Source organism: Odontesthes bonariensis, chromosome 1 (genome assembly GCF_027942865.1).
Source record: "Odontesthes bonariensis isolate fOdoBon6 chromosome 1, fOdoBon6.hap1, whole genome shotgun sequence".
Classification (NCBI taxonomy): domain Eukaryota; kingdom Metazoa; phylum Chordata; class Actinopteri; order Atheriniformes; family Atherinopsidae; genus Odontesthes; species Odontesthes bonariensis.
This window is the reverse complement of record NC_134506.1, coordinates 45128543-45148217: the sequence shown is the minus strand read 5'-3', so window position 1 is coordinate 45148217 and position 19675 is coordinate 45128543. Positions and strand designations below refer to the sequence as shown.

Below are 19675 nucleotides of genomic sequence, written 5' to 3'. Positions count from 1 at the left end.
TTTATTATTTATTTTATTTTGTAAAAGTCTGCTGCTCACAGGCTTTTATTATTGTAAAAGTCTGTTGCTCACAGGCTTTTATTTTGTAAAAGTCTGTTGCTCACAGGCTTTTATTTTGTAAAAGTCTGCTGCTGTCTGCTGTGGAACAGGAAAAGAAAGTAATCGGCGGATCCACCAAACATGGAGAAGGGTACGGAACTTTTACTCGGCCATTTTCATGTTAAAGTTCTTCCAGACGGCGGAGTCGACAGAACCAAAGTCATCTGTAAACTCTGCCAAGTTGAATTGTCTTCTCAGCGTAGTAGTTCCAGTCTAAAATATCACTTAAAGGCAAAACACACAACTGATAGCAGCAAGTCATTCAAGGAAACAGACAGTGGAGCGAGGCTTCTACATAAAAACTACAGAAAGATGCTGATGTTAAAAGTGTGTTTGCACAACAAATGTTATGGCACTTTCATTCATATGGCAGCACATTTAAAATAAAGCTAAATGCTAAAAGCTATACGCTACTTTTGGATTCATTTTTGGATTCTGCGTACAAATGCGATTAATCGTGATTAATCAGGGAAATCATGTGATTAATTAGATTAAACATTTTAATCGTTGCCCAGCCCTAGTTAAACTGTTTGTAAAACTCTCATCTTCTCTGCTTTGGGACTGTTAAAAAATGGAGATGATCATAAAATATTTACAGGGAGACCATGTTCCATGTTTCCTTTCCCTGGGAGCACCAAACAGAAACATATTTATTTATAATAAATAATGACATTCTCCAAAGTATCATTGTATTAGTCAGAGAAATATGAACAAAAATTCAACGCATATTTAATTAACACTTTCAATTTCTTTGTTCACAAACAGATAAATCTGAGTGAGTTTTGTGTCTCGTTCGGGGAACATGTCACACGAACCGAATCAAGAAGGATCACAATTTATTGGACCTAATTTTATGGCACACCAGCCCTGTCTAATGGAATACTGTACGAATGACATAGGTCATGTAAATTAATTTACGTCTTTTGTTCATTTTACACCCTGAGCTCATCACTCTAAACCTGCGTTCTCCATCTTTCTCCAATGCCTGAGTTTGATTTGATTCATTCACCGCCATATATCCAAGGAGAATTACCCTCGCTCAACTCATTCTGATTGTAATTTAGCCAATAATCTGATCTTTTCAGAATGTGACCCCACTGAGTGAGCACAGAGTGAATGAGCTGTGCTGCAGCGGCGATGACGTCATCCCAGCAGACGTGTGTAGAAAGCTTCCTATAAGCCCCCCGATAGCCCCGGATAACAACAACACTGTAGCTCTGAGCTAACAGTGCAATAGCACGCGTTCATTCATTCATTGGTCTTAAAGTATTGGTGAAATAAAGACAGATAATGCCTTATTTAGAGGCTGTATTGTGATCCAAATATCTTCCGAAGGACGCCGACTTTCACCAAACTGTTATCGGTGAGAAGATGAACGGATTTTATGCCAGAAATAAGGTCCAGGTTTAAAAAAAACAAACAAACTTCCCCTTTAAGTCATGATAATCCAAAGTGATGAAACGGAGGGGATGTTGACCTCTTTGTGGTGCTTCCAGGCATTTTCTATCTTCTGGGGTAATTAACAACCCCAAAACAAAAGGGTTTGGATGGTATGAAAGATGTCAAATAAGCAGCTATTCTCACCGTTATTATGAAAAACCTGTTAAATCTGCCAGGATGAATGTATATCTAATGTTTCTCACTGACAATTTGTGACATAAAATACCTAAAAGCTATAAAAAAAAAAAAGCTGGAATCGATCAAATCAATGCAGAAGAGGATGATCACCATAAAAAGAGTGTGTGTCAGTGTCAGTTTATGTATGAAAAGGAGAGAAATGGAACCACGGTAGTTTTTATTATTAGATATTTGGCATCGACAGTACAGTGTGCTTAACTTTCATGCAAACGCTGGGCTGCACAGGCCCCAGGAGAAAAAAGTTGTTGAATTCTGATGAACATTGATTGATGAGAACAAAGATAAGAAAAAAAACGCTACAACTTCCAGGTGGTGAAGTGCATCTTCGGTCCCGGAGCCTCTCCTCCACCGATCAGAGAAGAGAAGACCACCTCTTCATTCAGCATCCATCCTTAAATGGTTCCCGTGAAGACCGATCAACAGAGCGAGACATAGAGTCAATGGGATCTGTTTCCATTTGGCTCGGGGTCTAGACGATGCCAAACTGTGCCAGATCACTCAGCTCCATGTCACCAAATGCCTCCCAGGGGCAGACGACCTCTGCATCTGTAAATGAGCGACCAACAGATGACGCAGCTTTCTTCTTCTACCATTCATGAGACATTTACCACATCTGTTATCATTTGGGTTGGTTGTTACCTCCAAGGCCATCCATCCCGGGAACATCGTCTGACCTGAGAGGTGAAAAGCAGGATTAGTCAAATGCTGCAGCAGTGGGGGGCTGTTACCAGAGATGGGACCAAGTCACACATGTGCAAGTCTCAAGTAAGTATCAAGTCTTAGCTTTCAAGTATCAAGTAAGTCCCAAGTCTTAGCTTTCAAGTCTCAAGTAAGTATCAAGTCTTAGCTTTCAAGTCTCAAGTAAGTCCCAAGTCTTAGCTTTCAAGTCTCAAGTAAGTCCCAAGTCTTAGCTTTCAAGTCTCAAGTAAGTCCCAAGTCTTAGCTTTCAAGTCTCAAGTAAGTATCAAGTCTTAGCTTTCAAGTCTCAAGTAAGTCCCAAGTCTTAGCTTTCAAGTCTCGAGTAACTCCCAAGTCTTAGCTTTCAAGTCTCGAGTAAGTCCCAAGTATTAGCTTTCAAGTCTCAAGTAAGTATCAAGTCTTAGCTTTCGAGTCTCAAGTAAGTCCCAAGTCTTATCTTTCAAGTCTCAAGTAAGTCCCAAGTCTTAGCTTTCAAGTTACAAGTAAGTCTCAAGTCTTAGCTTTCAAGTCTCAAGTAAGTATCAAGTCTTAGCTTTCAAGTCTCAAATAAGTCCCAAGTCTTAGCTTTCAAGTCTCAAGTAAGTCTCAAGTCTTAGCTTTCAAGTCTCAAGTAAGTCTCAAGTCTTAGCTTTAAAGTCCAAAGTAAGTCACAAGTCTTAGCTTTAAAGTCCAAAGTAAGTCTCAAGTCTTAGCTTTCAAGTCACAAGTCTTAGCTTTAAAGTCCAAAGTAAGTCTCAAGTCTTAGCTTTCAAGTCTCAAGTAAGTCCCAAGTCTTAGCTTTCAAGTCTCGAGTAAGTCCCAAGTCTTAGCTTTCAAGTCTCAAGTAAGTATCAAGTCTTAGCTTTCAAGTCTCAAGTAAGTCCCAAGTCTTAGCTTTCAAGTCTCAAGTCTTAGCTTTTAAGTCTCAAGTCTTAGCTTTCAAGTCTCAAGTAAGTCCCAAGTCTTAGCTTTCAAGTCTCAAGTAAGTCCCAAGTCTTAGCTTTCAAGTCTCAAGTAAGTATCAAGTCTTAGCTTTCAAGTCTCAAGTAAGTCCCAAGTCTTAGCTTTCAAGTCTCGAGTAAGTCCCAAGTCTTAGCTTTCAAGTCTCGAGTAAGTCCCAAGTATTAGCTTTCAAGTCTCAAGTAAGTATCAAGTCTTAGCTTTCGAGTCTCAAGTAAGTCCCAAGTCTTAGTTTTCAAGTCTCAAGTAAGTCCCAAGTCTTAGTTTTCAAGTCTCAAGTAAGTCTCAAGTCTTAGCTTTAAAGTCCAAAGTAAGTCACAAGTCTTAGCTTTAAAGTCCAAAGTAAGTCTCAAGTCTTAGCTTTCAAGTCACAAGTCTTAGCTTTAAAGTCCAAAGTAAGTCTCAAGTCTTAGCTTTCAAGTCTCAAGTCTTAGCTTTTAAGTCTCAAGTCTTAGCTTTCAAGTCTCGAGTAAGTCCCAAGTCTTAGCTTTCAAGTCTCGAGTAAGTCCCAAGTCTTAGCTTTCAAGTCTCAAGTCTTAGCTTTCAAGTCTCGAGTAAGTCCCATGTCTTAGCTTTCAAGTCTCGAGTAAGTCCCAAGTCTTAGCTTTCAAGTCTCAAGTAAGTATCAAGTCTTAGCTTTCAAGTCTCAAGTCTTAGCTTTTAAGTCTCAAGTCTTAGCTTTCAAGTCTCAAGTAAGTCCCAAGTCTTAGCTTTCAAGTCTCGAGTAAGTCCCAAGTCTTAGCTTTCAAGTCTCGAGTAAGTCCCAAGTCTTAGCTTTCAAGTCTCAAGTAAGTCTCAAGTCTTAGCTTTTAAGTCTCAAGTCTTAGCTTTTAAGTCTCAAGTAAGTCTCAAGTCTTAGCTTTCAAGTTTCAAGTAAGTCCCAAGTCTTAGCTTTCAAGTCTCAAGTAAGTCCCAAGTCTTAGCTTTCAAGTCTCAAGTAAGTCTCAAGTCTTAGCTTTCAAGTCTCAAGTAAGTCCCAAGTCTTAGCTTTCAAGTCTCAAGTAAGTATCAAGTCTTAGCTTTCAAGTCTCAAGTAAGTCCCAAGTCTTAGCTTTCAAGTCTCAAGTCTTAGCTTTTAAGTCTCAAGTCTTAGCTTTCAAGTCTCAAGTAAGTCCCAAGTCTTAGCTTTTAAGTATCAAGTAAGTCTCAAGTCTTAGCTTTCAAGTCTCAAGTAAGTCCCAAGTCTTAGCTTTCAAGTCTCAAGTAAGTCTCAAGTCTTAGCTTTTAAGTCTCAAGTAAGTCTCAAGTCTTAGCTTTTAAGTCTCAAGTAAGTCTCAAGTCTTAGCTTTCAAGTCTCAAGTAAGTCCCAAGTCTTAGCTTTTAAGTCTCAAGTAAGTCTCAAGTCTTAGCTTTTAAGTCTCAAGTCTTAGCTTTTAAGTCTCAAGTAAGTCTCAAGTCTTAGCTTTCAAGTTTCAAGTAAGTCCCAAGTCTTAGCTTTCAAGTTTCAAGTAAGTCCCAAGTCTTAGCTTTCAAGTCTCAAGTAAGTCTCAAGTCTTAGCTTTCAAGTCTCAAGTAAGTCCCAAGTCTTAGCTTTCAAGTCTCAAGTAAGTATCAAGTCTTAGCTTTCAAGTCTCAAGTAAGTCCCAAGTCTTAGCTTTCAAGTCTCAAGTCTTAGCTTTTAAGTCTCAAGTCTTAGCTTTCAAGTCTCAAGTAAGTCCCAAGTCTTAGCTTTTAAGTATCAAGTAAGTCTCAAGTCTTAGCTTTCAAGTCTCAAGTAAGTCCCAAGTCTTAGCTTTCAAGTCTCAAGTAAGTCTCAAGTCTTAGCTTTCAAGTCTCAAGTAAGTCCCAAGTCTTAGCTTTTAAGTCTCAAGTAAGTCCCAAGTCTTAGCTTTTAAGTCTCAAGTAAATCCCAAATCTTAGCTTTCAAGTCTCAATTAAGTCTCAACTCTTAGCTTTCAAGTCTCAAGTAAGTCCCAAGTCTTAGCTTTCAAGTCTCAAGTCAGTCCCAAGTCTTAGCTTTCAAGTCTCAAGTAAGTCTCAAGTCTTAGCTTTTAAGTCTCAAGTAAGTCCCAAGTCTTAGCTTTCAAGTCTCAAGTAAGTCCCAAGTCTTAGCTTTCAAGTCTCAAGTAAGTCCCAAGTCATTTTTTCTTGGGCATGTCAAGTCACCTTATTATTGCAATTTTACCTGCAGAATCTGATCTTAATAAAGTGAAAAGACAAGATATAAGTAACTGTCCCCACCCTCACCCCGTATCATATCAAGCTAACGTTAGCTAACTACCGACTAGGCTAACAGGAAAATATTAGCTAATTTGACGACCACTTACTGGTCAGAATGGATCTTCAAAGTTGGAAGTTATGCTAGATGCTTAACACTCAAGTCATTCAAGTCATCGTGTCTCAAGTCAAGTCCCGAGTCTTTAACTTCCAAGTCCGAGTCGAGTCTCAAGTCTTTTGTTTTTTGTCAAGTCACAAGTCATCAAAACAGCAACTCGAGTCGAGTTGAGTCCGAGTCATAGCGACTTGAGTCCCCGTCTCTGGCTGTTGCATTCAGTTCTGCTGGAGACTCACCCCTTCTTTCCAGCTTTGGGAGCCTCGCTCTTAAACTACCGGGTCTGCTTCTGCTTGAACTTGGGGGGCGCCGGCTTGGTGCCTTCCGGTACCGCTGCTGCTGCTGCTGCGTTCATAACTATGGAAACAACAAAGACTGACGGGTCGTAAGTTTTTCTTTTGGTGATCCTGGCGTCGGGGCCACAGTCACCATCTCCAGCTAATCCCCTTACCCTGCCTCACCTCAGAGCTTCTATAAGTCATAGTTACAGGATCATGTCTAATGCTAAGCTGTCAGTTATGTGGCTTTAGGACCAGCTAAAGACGCTCTAAATGGCCTCGTGAAATTGCATAATGTGGGAGGGTGTTTAAAGTGTAATTGGTAGCTACATCCCCCTCTGAGGTGAGATGGTCTCAGTATCTATTTGCTCTTGTAGGAGACTGAAGTGTACTTTATAATTTCTTCATCTGGACTGTTGAGCCTTCTTTTTCAATGTGCAGATATTATATTATCACTAGGGCTGGGCAACGATTACAATTTTTAATCTAATTAATCACATGATTTCCCTGATTGATCGCGATTAATCGCATTTGTACCCAAAATCCAAAAAAGTAGTGTACAGCTTTTAGCATTTAGTTTTATTTTAAATGTGCTGCCATATGAATGAAAGTGCCATAACATTTGTTGTGCAAACACACTTTTAACATTAAAAATATTTAAGTGGAGGGTTTGGCCCATGTGATCCTTTTGAAACGAGGCGGTCATTTTGGGTGAGTTGGCTTTGAGTGAGTTGCATGGCTTTGTTTTTGCTGGCATTTTTAGTGATTATAGGACTGTTTAAGTGAGTTTGTCTGCTGAATCTGCTAGTGTGTCTTGTCCTGCCTCCACCTCTGGCACCCTCTATATTTTCATTACCCCCTACCCAAACCAGGGTTTGTATCCCCACCCCGCTGTGACTGGTGGGCAGTTGGTGAGAGGCTGGGGTAGCTTGAGGAAGAAAAGATGGTTGTTGTGGTGTGGGGAGCAGTGTTGGCTGGCATTAGGGGGGTGACTCTGGGACGCCAGTGATCACTCTCTACCCTCCAGGAGGTCTTGTGGGCCCAACTAGACGAATCACTGATGAAAGGAGGTTCCCACCTGATGACCCCAATGACATGTTGGTCAGCACTGCTCACTGATCTATATTATAGGGAGTTACTCACTGAGTCTGGTCCTTTTTATTAATTTGTTTTTTCTTTAGCACAAGTTTCTTGTGTCTACCTTGAACATCAGCATCTTTCTGTAGTTTTTATGTAGAAGCCTCGCTCCACTGTCTGTTTCCTTGAATGACTTCCTGCCATCAGTTGTGTGTTTTGGCTTTAAGTGATATTTTAGACTGGAACTACTACGCTGAGAAGACAATTCAACTTGGCAGAGTTTACAGATGACTTTGGTTCTGTCGACTCCGCCGTCTGGAAGAACTTTAACATGAAAATGGCCGAGTAAAAGTTCCGTACCCTTCTCCATGTTTGGTGGATCCGCCGATTACTTTCTTTTCCGGTTCCACAGCAGACAGCAGCAGACTTTTACAAAATAAAAGCCTGTGAGCAGCAGACTTTTACAAAATAAAATAAATAAATAATAAAACAGGGGTGGTCCGTGGCGTAGTGGGTTGAGCAGATGCCCCATGTACAGAGGTTAAAGTCCTCACTGCAGCTGGCCCCGGTTCGAGTTCCGCATCAGAAGGCCCTGTGCTGCGTGTCGTTCCCCCTCTCTCTGCCCCCTGCTTCCTGTCTCTCTGAACTTTCCTATCCAGAAAAGGCCAAATTATATTTTTTTTAATTAAAAAAATAATAATAATAGGTGAAACCTGCGTTAATCAAATAATAAAATATTTATTGGCATTAAATAATTAACGAGTTAACTCGCCCAGCCATAGTAACAACCCTTCTCTCAGATTATTAATACAGCGTCTGATAAAACAAAGCAGTGAAGAAGACTTAAAGTTGAGTAAAATATCTTAAAAGCTCTGGAACTCTCTTCCACCTGATCTCCGTAACGCACAAACATTACCACATTTCAAATCCAAACTTAAAACTCACCTGTTTAAATTAGCCTATGCATTGTGATTACTATTGCACTGTTTTAATTAACTTTATTTTTTATCTATTTGTTATGTATTTTAAATTGTTTGTTTTTATGTAAGGTGACCTTGAGTGCCTATGAAAGGCGCCTTTAAATAAAATGTATTATTATAATTATTATTATTAAAAAGCATGTACTGTGTTACACTGAACAGATCCAATTTGTTTGCCTTGGCTGAAATAATGAGCAGTTAGAACAGTGAACTGTATATTACAGCATTCAGCCGGATTACACTGTGACCGTGTTCAGCAGGGTTTCCTGAGATCAACAGAATTACTGACAGTCGTATATTTAGAAGTGAGAGTGCCCGACTGCTGGTTGTTTGTTCGGCCCTGTGACGGACCGGTGGGTGTCCTCCGCCTCTCGTCCAATCGCAGCTAAGCTCCAGCCCCCCTGAAACCCTGAATTGGATCAATAATTGGATGGAATTAGTTTATTATCGGCTCACCCCAGTGACCCACTGCAGTTTGCAGTTGAAGATGAGGACTTGTTTTTGTAAGTAAATCCAAAGAGTCATCACTTAACATTTTACAATCACGGAGACCCGATGTGCAAGAAAATCTACCAGAGGAAGAACGGCCGGAGCTTGTTTAACAGCTCAAACTCATATAAATACAAACTCTAAATCACTACAATACAAACGGATGAGCAGACAGTATATAACCCCAAGTAAGCTGCACCTTTTAACCCAAATATCCCAGATACTTGCATTAAATGTTAGCAACAAAAAGGTTCTTTATTCCGTTGCATGTGGAATAAAATCCTCTGATGCTCTCTTTTTGGGAAAAAGTGTTGAACCTGGCCAGTGGAATCATTGAAAAAGAAGTATCTCTCAAACCAAAGTTTACTAAATATTCACCCAGACAACTTTGTGACCTCCAAAAATGAAAAATCCTTACTCAATATTTGTTTTCTGGAGGCTAAAAGATGTATAGCCTGTTCATGGAAAAGAGATAAACCTTGTGCTACTTCGCAGTGGTTCACAGGGAAGTCTTTTTACTTTGCTTTAGAAAAGATGAGCTAAAAATAAACTTGACAAATTTGGGAAAATCTGGAAGGTTTTCTGTAATTTCCTTGAAAAAAAATGACATTGAAGTAGATGGAATGAAGAGTTGAATTAGTTTACACATTTATATTATTATTATTATATTTTTTTCTCCTTCCAGTTATTTATTTATTAATTTCATTTTAATAATTATTATTGCTATTATTATCGTTGCTTTTTTTTTGTATGTACCTTCTTGTTCTATGTTGTTCACCGTTTGTAAATGAACAAAATGTGCAATAAACATACGTTTAAAAAAACAACAACAAGTCTCTGTCCTGGGAGGAGAGGTGGTGGACAACGGCAGCTACCTGAGAGTTAATCTGGATTACAAAACTGGAAATGCAAAACAGAGGTTCTCAAAAAGGTCTCACCTTTCCTCACTTTACTCTCTTTTTCCCCCGTTTAATTTCTCAAATGATATTATGTACATGTGACATTATTGTGGTCATTAACTGGTGTTTCCCTGTTCCAACAGGTATCCTTTGAATGGTGTTACAGTGTTTGTTGTCCCCTCTTTTCTGTCTTCTCAGACCCCAGCTGGTGGAGGCGGATGGCCACCCTTCCTGAGTCTGGTTCTGCCAGAGGTTTCTTCCTGTTCAAAGGGAGTCGTTCCTCTCCACAGTCGCCTCAGGCACGCTCAGGCCGGGAGATTGGACTGAAGACAAGTTTCAGCTCAATCTGTTGGATTCCTTATCGAGGAAAGTGTTTTTGAATTGGCCCTATATGAACGAATTGGATTATTTTATGAATAATTATGATTACAATGAATTGAATTCCAATTGGCTTGAATTGGACTTTATTATCTAAGTGCCTTGAGATGACATTTGTTGTATTTGGCGCTATATAAATAAAACTAAATTGAATTGATCAGGAAGAGGCCTGTTCTTATTATTATTCTTTTTCTGCAACATAGCACAACACAGGAAGCCATTCCTGCCAGCTGCAGTAACTACAGCTGATAATAACTGATGGAGTAAAAAAGAAGGTTTAAACTTTTCTCTCAGGGATAAATAAAGTATTTTTTACAAACAAAGATGCTTTCTCACTGGATTGTTGTTTGATGCGGTCGAATGATTATTGTAATGTATAAAGGAGTCATTTATAGTGACAGTTTTAGCTGTTATAAGTGAATTATATCATCATGACAGCACATACACGTACATTTATTTTTATTTTATTTATTTAGTCATTTATTATTATTATTATATGTAGTAGTATTTTTATTAGAATTGTTTATTATTGTATTATTATTGTTGTAAATATACAATCATTGTAAATAATAATAATTTTTTGGAGCTACTTGACTCATTTGAATTGACCCCATTGGGGGATGAATAAGGTATTTTCCTATTTCTATTTCTATTCTATTTATCTATTATTCTATTTCTCTGAGATGTTGCTGCGCTCAGGTCGGAGGTGTAGATTAAGCTTTGGCGCCCCCTGCTGGAATAAACACAAACTGCTGCAGGAGTCGAGCTTTAATTCAGGGAAGGAGTACAAAATGTTTTCATACATACTGGTAACATTTATCACAGTTCATACAGCAAAATGGACTTAACATCTACAACAATGAACAACTTTTGATGCATTTCCTTTTCATGACAAGTTGTTTTCAGAGATACTTGCAGTATTGAGCTTATCACACACACACACACAGTGTTTTCTGGGCGGGTTTTTAGAGTTTCTGAGAACATGGATGGACTTTTTTCACTATTTTTCATACCTTTGAGGAATATTTAACACGTTTCACTCAACCACAGTCCCATTTAGGAATTGGCGTACATACACTTGGTTGTTTCTACTTCATGATGTCAGCGTTGCTGAGGTAAACCTCATTAACCGGCAGCGAGTTTGCCTGCTCGGCGTTTAGTGCTACAAACCGCTGCAGGTTACTCCGTCTCAGCTCCTTTTTCAGCTCCTCAAACTTCTCCAGTCTGACCTGGAGGACACAAGGTGGGTGATATGTTACCAAAAGAATATTGTCTGTGCATCCACAGGCTGATTTAGCTTAAACCTCTGAGTTATATCGATAGAATCGATGAATAAATGCCAAACATCCTCTGGCACATTTTAAAAAAAGGAAACGTTGTTTTTGTCTTTTAGTGGAAAAAATCCCAGATTATCACCCAGGTTGGTGAGTTCTTAAAGCTACTCGTAACCCTGTGAATGAATTCCATTCATGTTACAACTGATAAGCAGCACAAAACAACATGTTGTGTAAGAAATGTGTGTTACGCAGGTTACTGCCCTTAAATCAACAAAGGAAGAATGTTTCATTTTATCTGCTCATGTGGAAAACCAACACTGTGAAAGTATTTAACACTTTTAGGATAGATCCCTGCAGAATGACTTATGTTTGAGGCATCTGGGAAGGGTTAGAGACTACTTTGCATGTTCTTCTTGAACAAATTCTTCTTATTTCTTTATTTTTTTTATTATGAATAGGCAACGATTAAAATGTTTAATCTAATTAATCACATGATTTCCCTGATTAATCACGATTAATCGCGTTTGTACGCAGAATCCAAAAATGAATCCAAAAGTAGTGTATAGCTTTTAGCATTTAGCTTTATTTTAAATGTGCTGCCAAATGAATGAAAGTGCCATAACATTTGTTGTGCAAACACACTTTTAACATCAGCATCTTTCTGTAGTTTTTATGTAGAAGCCTCGCTCCACTGTCTGTTTCCTTGAATGACTTGCTGCTATCAGTTGTGTGTTTTGCCTTTAAGTGATATTTTAGACTGGAACTACTACGCTGAGAAGACAATTCAACTTGGCAGTGTTTACAGATGACTTTGGTTCTGTCGACTCCGCCGTCTGGAAGAACTTTAACATGAAAATGGCCGAGTAAAAGTTCCGTACCCTTCTCCATGTTTGGTGGATCCGCCGATTACTTTCTTTTCCTGTTCCACAGCAGACAGCAGCAGACTTTTACAAAATAAAAGCCTGTGAGCCACAGACTTTTACAAAATAAAAGCCTGTGAGCCACAGACTTTTACAAAATAAAAGCCAAAATAAAACCCCGGTTCGAGTCCCACATCAGACGGCCCTGTGCTGCGTGTTGTTCCCCCTCTCTCTGCCCCCTGCTTCCTGTCTCTCTGAACTTTCCTATCCATTAAAGCCACAAAAGCCCCAAAAAATATATTTTTTTCTAAAATAAAAATAAAAATAAATAATAAAACCTGCGTTAATGCGTTAAATAATTAACGAGTTAACTCGCCCTAGTTATGAATGATCCCCACTCAACCAAAGGGAGGAGGGATGACGTCGGCATTACTTTAAAGACTATTTGAAGATCAGATCTGTTTGCAATCTTCAGTCACAGGCTCTTATCTTTTTAAGCCCTGTTAATCATAATTCATGACCCTTTGATGAGCGTGTAATGATGTATTTTTCTGTTTCTTCTCATCTGTAATCCTTTGGGCTGATGGCTAAGAGTAACAACTATAAGCATGGACAGGAAACGTGCTCCAGGTCAGTGAATCAAATGGAAGACGTTATTTAACCTTCAGAGAGTTGTACCTTTACCCTTTCCTCTGCAGTCTGCAGCTCCCACTGAGTCTGAGATAACTCAGCGTCCAGTTCTTCCCCCAGCTGCAGGCGGCTGTGCAGCTCCTGCGTCAGCGACCTCAGGGCCTCGTCCGTCTGCTGGGCGTCCTCCTGAGGGCTCTCCATCTGGGACCCGAGCTGTAAGTCCTGCTCCAGGTGTGCAGAACGGGTCTGGAGCACCATTTTCTCATGACTTTGATCATCTATGGATGAGTGTATCTGCTGGAGGCGCCTGAGCATATCTGTTGGAAACAGCGTTAAAATTGGCTTTGTTCTTAGACATTATGAATGAATAAAGCTGTGTTCGAAACCGCATACTACATACTGCATACTACATACTGCATACTACATACTGCATACTACATACTGCATACTACATACTTCCATACTGCATACTGCATACTGCATACTTCCATACTGCATACTTCCATACTGCATACTACATACTGCATACTGCATACTTCCATACTGCATACTCATCAATCAACATTTAGAGGCTGTTTTGAGCACGCTTTGCAACCAAAGAAGAGAAAATTTATGCTCCATTCGGCGATATTTTGATGCCTTTGTTGACATTTTCGCTGAAACTTTTCCCCAATGTGGAACCTTCTCAGGATTCTTATGAATATTAATAAAACGTGCATAAACAGGCTGTGTTCTAAACCGCATACTGCATACTACATACTCATCGATCAGACAGTATGCAGAGCGTTTACCCACAATGCATTTCGCTCCTGCCCGAGCCGAAATCAGCCGGCCTGAAGCTGATTTCTCTTAAGCTTTAAACTCTGTAAACTTTAGCAACATTTGAAACATTTTCAGGTGAGAAAGTAGTCGTTTAGATCCCCAACGTGTTGAAAACCTGACAAAATACCGGCTGTTTACAATTTTGTTCCCACGAATTCGGCGCTACTAAAGCTAGCCGCAGTGAGCAACGCACTTCCGGTTATTATCACAAAATAAAATACCCGTTGCCTTTTATCATAGGGAAAGCCATTACCATACAATTGGTGCTTTTGTTTTGAAAACAGGAAGTGAACCTACCCTCGTTGTAGCTAGCTTGAAACTGCTGTTTTGACAGGAAATGACGATCGGCGACGTCACGTTACGTTGCATCTTGGGTAGTTTGAGTATGAGTAGTAACCTCATGATGCATACCCAATATTTCGGCTAATCTAGTATGCATTCTGGGGAAAAAGTCAGCATGAGTAGTAGGAGTAGTAGGAGAAGTATGCGGTTTCGAACACAGCCATAGTCTCTGTACTTTTCCACGATGACCTTAAGTGATCCAGGCATAGTGAGACAAAACAATTAGACTGGGAAAGCAGGTGCAAGATTCACACACACATTATTTGGCTTATTCAGAGAATATGACGAAGCGTGTTGAACCTACTCATGTCCAATCATACTCGGTCGATTGTGAGTCCAACCTATAAGGCTATAAATACAAAAGATACCCGGAAATCGAGGCTCAGTCTGACGGATTTCCTGCGGGAGCTCTGTTCCACTGAGCCCAGCGCTGATATGCTTTGACGTGTGACAATAAATAAACACTTTATTACCTCCGCCAAGGAGGTTATGTGATCGCCCGAGTCTGTTGGTCTGGATGTTTGTCTGTTCGTGCTGCAATCTTGCGACATGCCACAAGGTGGCGGGGCTTGGTTGTTTTGTTGTCGTTGAGGGAGGGGTAGGAGGGGGTGCGCAGGGGGAAAGCTTACACTAACTCCGCAGGGGGGAAGGTAAACACAAATGGAAGCCGTCTTTGCCGTTTCTGAGAAGTCGCATCTGAAAGATAGCATCTTAACTTTGTAAACCTTTTCAATCGGAACACGAGCCAGCTGAATCTATGCACAAGTTTAAGCAGACGCATCGGTTTCTCTCGGACGTGGTGGATTACGACGTTAATCGTTTCAGACCATTCACTACAATGAATGGGTGGATAAAAAAAATGCGCTTACAAAACAAAGCTTCATTGGCGGAGGTCTGCACTCTCTGAGTGCATTTCTAGTTTAACTTTAGATTCCTCCGGCTTGTTCTTGAGCTTCCAATGAAAGAATCGAGCTAAAAACTTGGTGCCGTGACCCGGATTGGTTGACTCAGAGACTGTGTCCGAGGGAGGACTGCCGGAGGAGATCGAGGGGGACCCTTTTTTCAGACAATTCCAGGCACCCGAACATCAGGTGAGCAGAAAACCTCCTGTATGAATATATGTGAAATTTCTGCACGTTGGTCAAGCTAAATTAAGTTGTCTGAATTAAGATGTCCTCTGATCAGTAAAAATCCAAGTATAAATTTACTGTCTGTTAGTCACATGGAATGCTGAAACGTAAAGTATAAATACAAAAGATACCCGGAAATCGAGGCTCAGTCTGACGGATTTCCTGCGGGAGCTCTGTTCCACTGAGCCCAGCGCTGATATGCCTGACGTGTGACACTTTATGTAACTTGAGATTCCTCCGGCTTGTTCTTGAGCTTCCAATGCAAGAATCGAGCTAACGACAGCGTTTGCGTTTCTTGTTACAGAAGTGAAATTGATCAGCCAAAATATGTTAAAAATGCAAACAGATTCGAAGGCCTACCCTGTTCTCGTTCCATTTCTGCCTGGAACTCTTCCTCCCAGTTATCTCCGTATACCAGCTCCACCTCATTCTGCCTCCGCCGCTGCTCCAGCTCCTCCAGCTCCTCCTCCAGAGGATGAAGGGGGAGCTCTCCTGAGCTCTCCTGCTCCCACAGCTCCGTTTCTCTTTCCAGAGCTTCGATCTGAGCCTCCAGGTCCTGCAGCCTGCTCTGCTGCTGCAGGACCTGCCTGAACACCTCCTCTTTCGGGGGGTAAGAGACGGGAGATGGTCGGGGTTCGGGCGATGACCTGGGCGATGGCGACCAGGCCCTATCTGGCTTCTTAGTCCTCTTGGCAAATGTCGAGGGACCCAAATTGAAGGTGAGAGCTTTTTGGGGGCCGGTGTGTTTGCGAGGCTCGGGTCCTGATGGCCTCAGCAGGGGGGTTTGTCTCTCTCCGGGGGTTGTGTGTGGACCCTCACTGAGACTGGGGCCCGTCCTCCAGAGAATGAACTGGACCTCCGCGGCCAGCTGCCCCAGCTGGGTCAGATGCTGCAGGGGACATTCGTCAGGAAGCAGGTGCCTCTCGTTCCCCCGCAACTTCGTGACGAGAACGTAACGACCCGTCTGACCTGCGAAAGAGAGACGGATGAAGCTCCACCAAACGGGTCGATGCACTGCAGAAGGGTTTGAGCTTCAAAAGGATGAAGTGAACTGTCCAACTGGACCAATCTGTTGGGTTCCTTACGAGGAATCTGTATCAACTGGACCAATTTATAATTCTAATTGGATTCTATTTGGATTCTAATTGTGAGAATGCTTTAAGGCATTCTCACAATTAAGTTCCTGTTTCTCTTTATTATTATTATTCCGCCAGTTTTCGGCACCTAACTACTCCTGCATACTTTCAGCTATTTCTACAATTTTGGCATCAGAACGTTCAGCTCTTTCAGCAGATTGCTGCTATAATTTTTTGGTGTTTTTAACTTTTACACTTTATAAGATATTCAACTTTTATTCAAATTTTCCCGTCATTCAAATGAATGGAAACTGCTTTCAGCTCTTCCAAATCATCTTCCTCTTTCCAACCTAACTACTCCTGCATGCTTTCAGCTGGAGACACCATTCAAACTCTAAATGGGTCACAAGACATTCAGCTATTACCAATTGTTTCAGCTTTTTCAAATCTTCAGCCAATTTTGAAATATAACAGTTTCAAAAACATGAAAATTTTGCTCCTTCTTGATTTTTATGAATGAGAACACAGTTGAGTGCGTGCTGATAAGTTCAAATTTTTCAGTTTTTTCAAACAAATTCCTCTAACTTTCATACAGTTTAACGTACAGAAACAAATTATACCTTAAAATGTAGGAAAATTTGTCCTCTTTCAGCCAATGTAACTACTAAAGAGCTCACATTTACAGAATTTCAGCTATGAGCCTTGAACCGAGATCAACCTCTCAAATTCTCTCACTAGCTCCAATGTTAAGTTCGGTAGTACACAAAAATCCCAAAATTCCTTCAACCAATACCTCAGCAACAGTTTTTACTGCTAAAATTGAACTATTTTCAGCTTTTTTAGCATGTTCAGCTATCCCCATTCAGCTCATAAGCATTCTCACTGCTGTTTCACAGGAACGGCTCTTTCCAGTTGGATTTTAATTGGATTCTAATTGGCTCCAATTGGATTGAATCTTTGAAGCGCCTTGAAATGACTTTTCTTGTGATTCGGCACATAAATAAAGCAGAATTGAATTAAATGTAATTGAATCCATGATTTACATTCAACGAAATAGATTTTTTTTTCTCCTAAAAAAGTTGAACCGGAATTGAAATTGCATCTCAACGTGTAGATTAATCCGTCAGTTTATTATTCATGTTCACTTAAACCTTTCAAGTTTGTAGGAAAAGTCTATTAAACTGTCGAGGAAAGATATAAACTGACGTCTCCAGGGGAAAAAGACCCTTTAATAAAAATCATCCAGCCTTCCTTTCTTTATATTCTCCCTCCAAGCAGCCGGACTTTGGTCCTGAGCAACACTTCTCCAGCTCTCTGGAGCTCTTTTTCTTTGGACATTTTCTGCTTTTTTCACTCATTTTCAGTCCAGTTTCTGACCATTTTCACAGGATTTTTATAAAAATTCAATCAAGCCACAAAGCTTTGGTCTTTGAATCATTCAAACAGTTAAAGATAAATCAATAAATCTCAAAGGATGAACCACATAACAAGCCAATTTATCAGGTTTTCCTGGAAAAACATGAAGAAATGAAGATTATCTGTTACTAAGTCACTAAGGCGAAGACGTTTACAACCAAAGGAACGACTGCAATTTGTAATTCAAAGAGTGATAAATGCAGATAAAGTGCTTCATACCAGCTAATGGAATCATATAGCTTGTGCATCATCACTCTAGGTGCATGAGAAACGTACCGTTTGCCTTTGCAAGAGCTATAACGACGTCCTGGCAGGAGGTGCTCAGTGAAAGGCCGCAAACCACTCTGACCACGCCCTCCACCCACACCTTCAGCTCCATGGCTGCTGCACCTGTGACCTGCAGACAGGCGGACAGACACGCCATCCAGCGTTAAACACCTTCTGTCCAGAACAAGCAATCATTACAGGAGTTGGGGGATAATTCCCTGAACATCATGATAGGATTGGGGATGCATTCAGATCGGATCGGTGCATCCCATGATAGGATACATTGGTTTGTAAGTCTCCTGAATACCTGGACCAGCACTTGCTATATTCTCTGAAGTTAAAGGGACAGTTCGCCTCTTTTGACATGAAGCTGTGTAACATCCCATATCAGCAACATCATTTCTGAACATCTTCTTACCCCCTGCTGCGTCCTGTGAGCAGAGTTCCAGCCTCGTTTTGGTGTTGATGAAGGTAGTCCGGCTAGTTGGCTGGGGTTTAAAAAATAAAGCCTTTTGCTTCTCAAAACAATATGCATTCAACAGAGTAATACATTTGCATCACAAAATGGTTCTCCAGGAAAAAGTCAGACCTCACAATCTCTTGGCCCTATTTTCTCTCCCTTCGTATCACTGCCTGCTGCCGCCTGCCGACAGCCGCGCCTGTTACGCTGTTTGCTGCTCGGTCTGCACAGCAGGCAGTGATACGAAGGGAGAGAAAATAGGGCCAAGAGATTGTGAGGTCTGACTTCTGAGGCAACTTATCCCTTTAAAGTACTAAACAGCACGGATTGAGATGCCTGAATGTCTAAGCATACATTTGCTGTTGCAATTTACTGTTTTGGAGCAAATAAAAACAGCTTATGATGTAAAGTCTTACAAAAAGACCCAGAATGCTTTGAAATGACATATCTACACTGGAAAAAATGCCCCTCCAAAAATAAGTTAAAAAAACAACAGATAAAAGACGTTTTTGCTTGAAATAAGCAAAAAAATCTGCCAATGGAACTAGTGAAAATCGGCTTGTCAAGATTTCTTGAAATAAGATGTGATATTTAGGACTTTTGAGATAAAAGTGATCTTGAAATTAGCTTAAAAATCTCTTCAAATGTCAGAAAAAGCTTGTTTCATGTGATATGTGACTCAAAACAATTTGTTTTCAAGACTTTTTCATTTAACAAGATATTCCAGATGTATTGTCTTCAAACAAGTCCCTATATCTGGCTGAAATGGTGCTTATTAGGCAGTTGTGTCTTATATTAAGTGTAATGAGATATTTTGACTAGAAATGAGACAAGTATACTTGGTAAGACTTTGATTTTTTTCCAGTGTTAATACTTTTACTCTTGTTTACAATTCATCTGTAAACCGATATATTCAAAAACAGACAATCCGCTACATTAAGTCATTTAAACAGTTTCCTGCTGGCAGCTCAGCAGCTGATAAACGTTCCGTTTGTGCTGAATAAGTGGCGCCTGTGGTCTCAGAGTTTACGGGACACACCACTTGCTGTTGCTCCGGTTGTTCAAGGCTCTCATTTAAGTATTCAGAGCCTTAGAGTCGAGCGTTTCAGTGAAACTCCTGTTGCAGCAGGCAGCTTCCAGTCCCTGCAGGCTGTATGCGCCTGGATCTGGGCTGTTTATCCTGTTCTTCCCCCTCTGATCTCATCTGAAGTATCTGTGAGCTGCCACCTTCAGGTTTCTCCACATCATGGCCGAGCCTGTGATCTGTTTGTGATCTGTTTCCCCTAAAGCCACTGCTGCACTGCTTTGCTTCACTGTTAAAAAGTGAGCCGTAAAGGGTCTTTTTCTTCAGTTAGCGTTAGCATGGAGGCCTGATGGAGCTGCCCTTTTTCCCTCCTTAGATTTATTCTCTTAGAATGAAATTAAAAACTTTCTGCTGTTCAGGCGTGAGAGGAATCCCGACCCACGCTGGAAAAAAAATCAAAGTCTTACCAAGTATATTTGTCTCATTTCTAGTCAAAATATCTCATTACACTTAATATCAGACACAACTGCCTAACAAGCACCATTTCAGCCAGATATAGGGACTTGTTTGAAGACAATACATCTGGAATATCTTGTTGAATGAAAAAGTCTTGAAAACAAATT

General features: G+C 40.5%; 1 protein-coding gene and 1 pseudogene across 2 annotated transcripts in view; both read right to left on the bottom strand.

The window, feature by feature from the left end:
- Positions 1-2206: 2206 nt before the first annotated feature.
- LOC142377078 (retinal cone rhodopsin-sensitive cGMP 3',5'-cyclic phosphodiesterase subunit gamma-like) lies at positions 2207-6002 on the bottom strand (annotated as a pseudogene).
- A 4505-nt stretch (positions 6003-10507) lies between these two features.
- The window catches only part of LOC142368710 (ras association domain-containing protein 8-like), a 10090-nt gene continuing 922 nt past the window's right edge, over positions 10508-19675 (bottom strand). The window contains exons 2-5 of one of the 2 annotated variants that reach the window (XM_075454310.1): positions 17578-17698; positions 15170-15778; positions 12564-12832; positions 10508-10977 (exon numbers count right to left, since the gene is read on the bottom strand). In XM_075454310.1, coding sequence (XP_075310425.1) covers positions 10837-10977; positions 12564-12832; positions 15170-15778; positions 17578-17680 — 1122 coding nt within the window. In that variant the 5' untranslated portion in view covers positions 17681-17698 and the 3' untranslated portion in view covers positions 10508-10836. The remainder of the gene's footprint in view (positions 10978-12563; positions 12833-15169; positions 15779-17577; positions 17699-19675) is intronic. The other variant, XM_075460005.1, reaches the window with a different exon arrangement.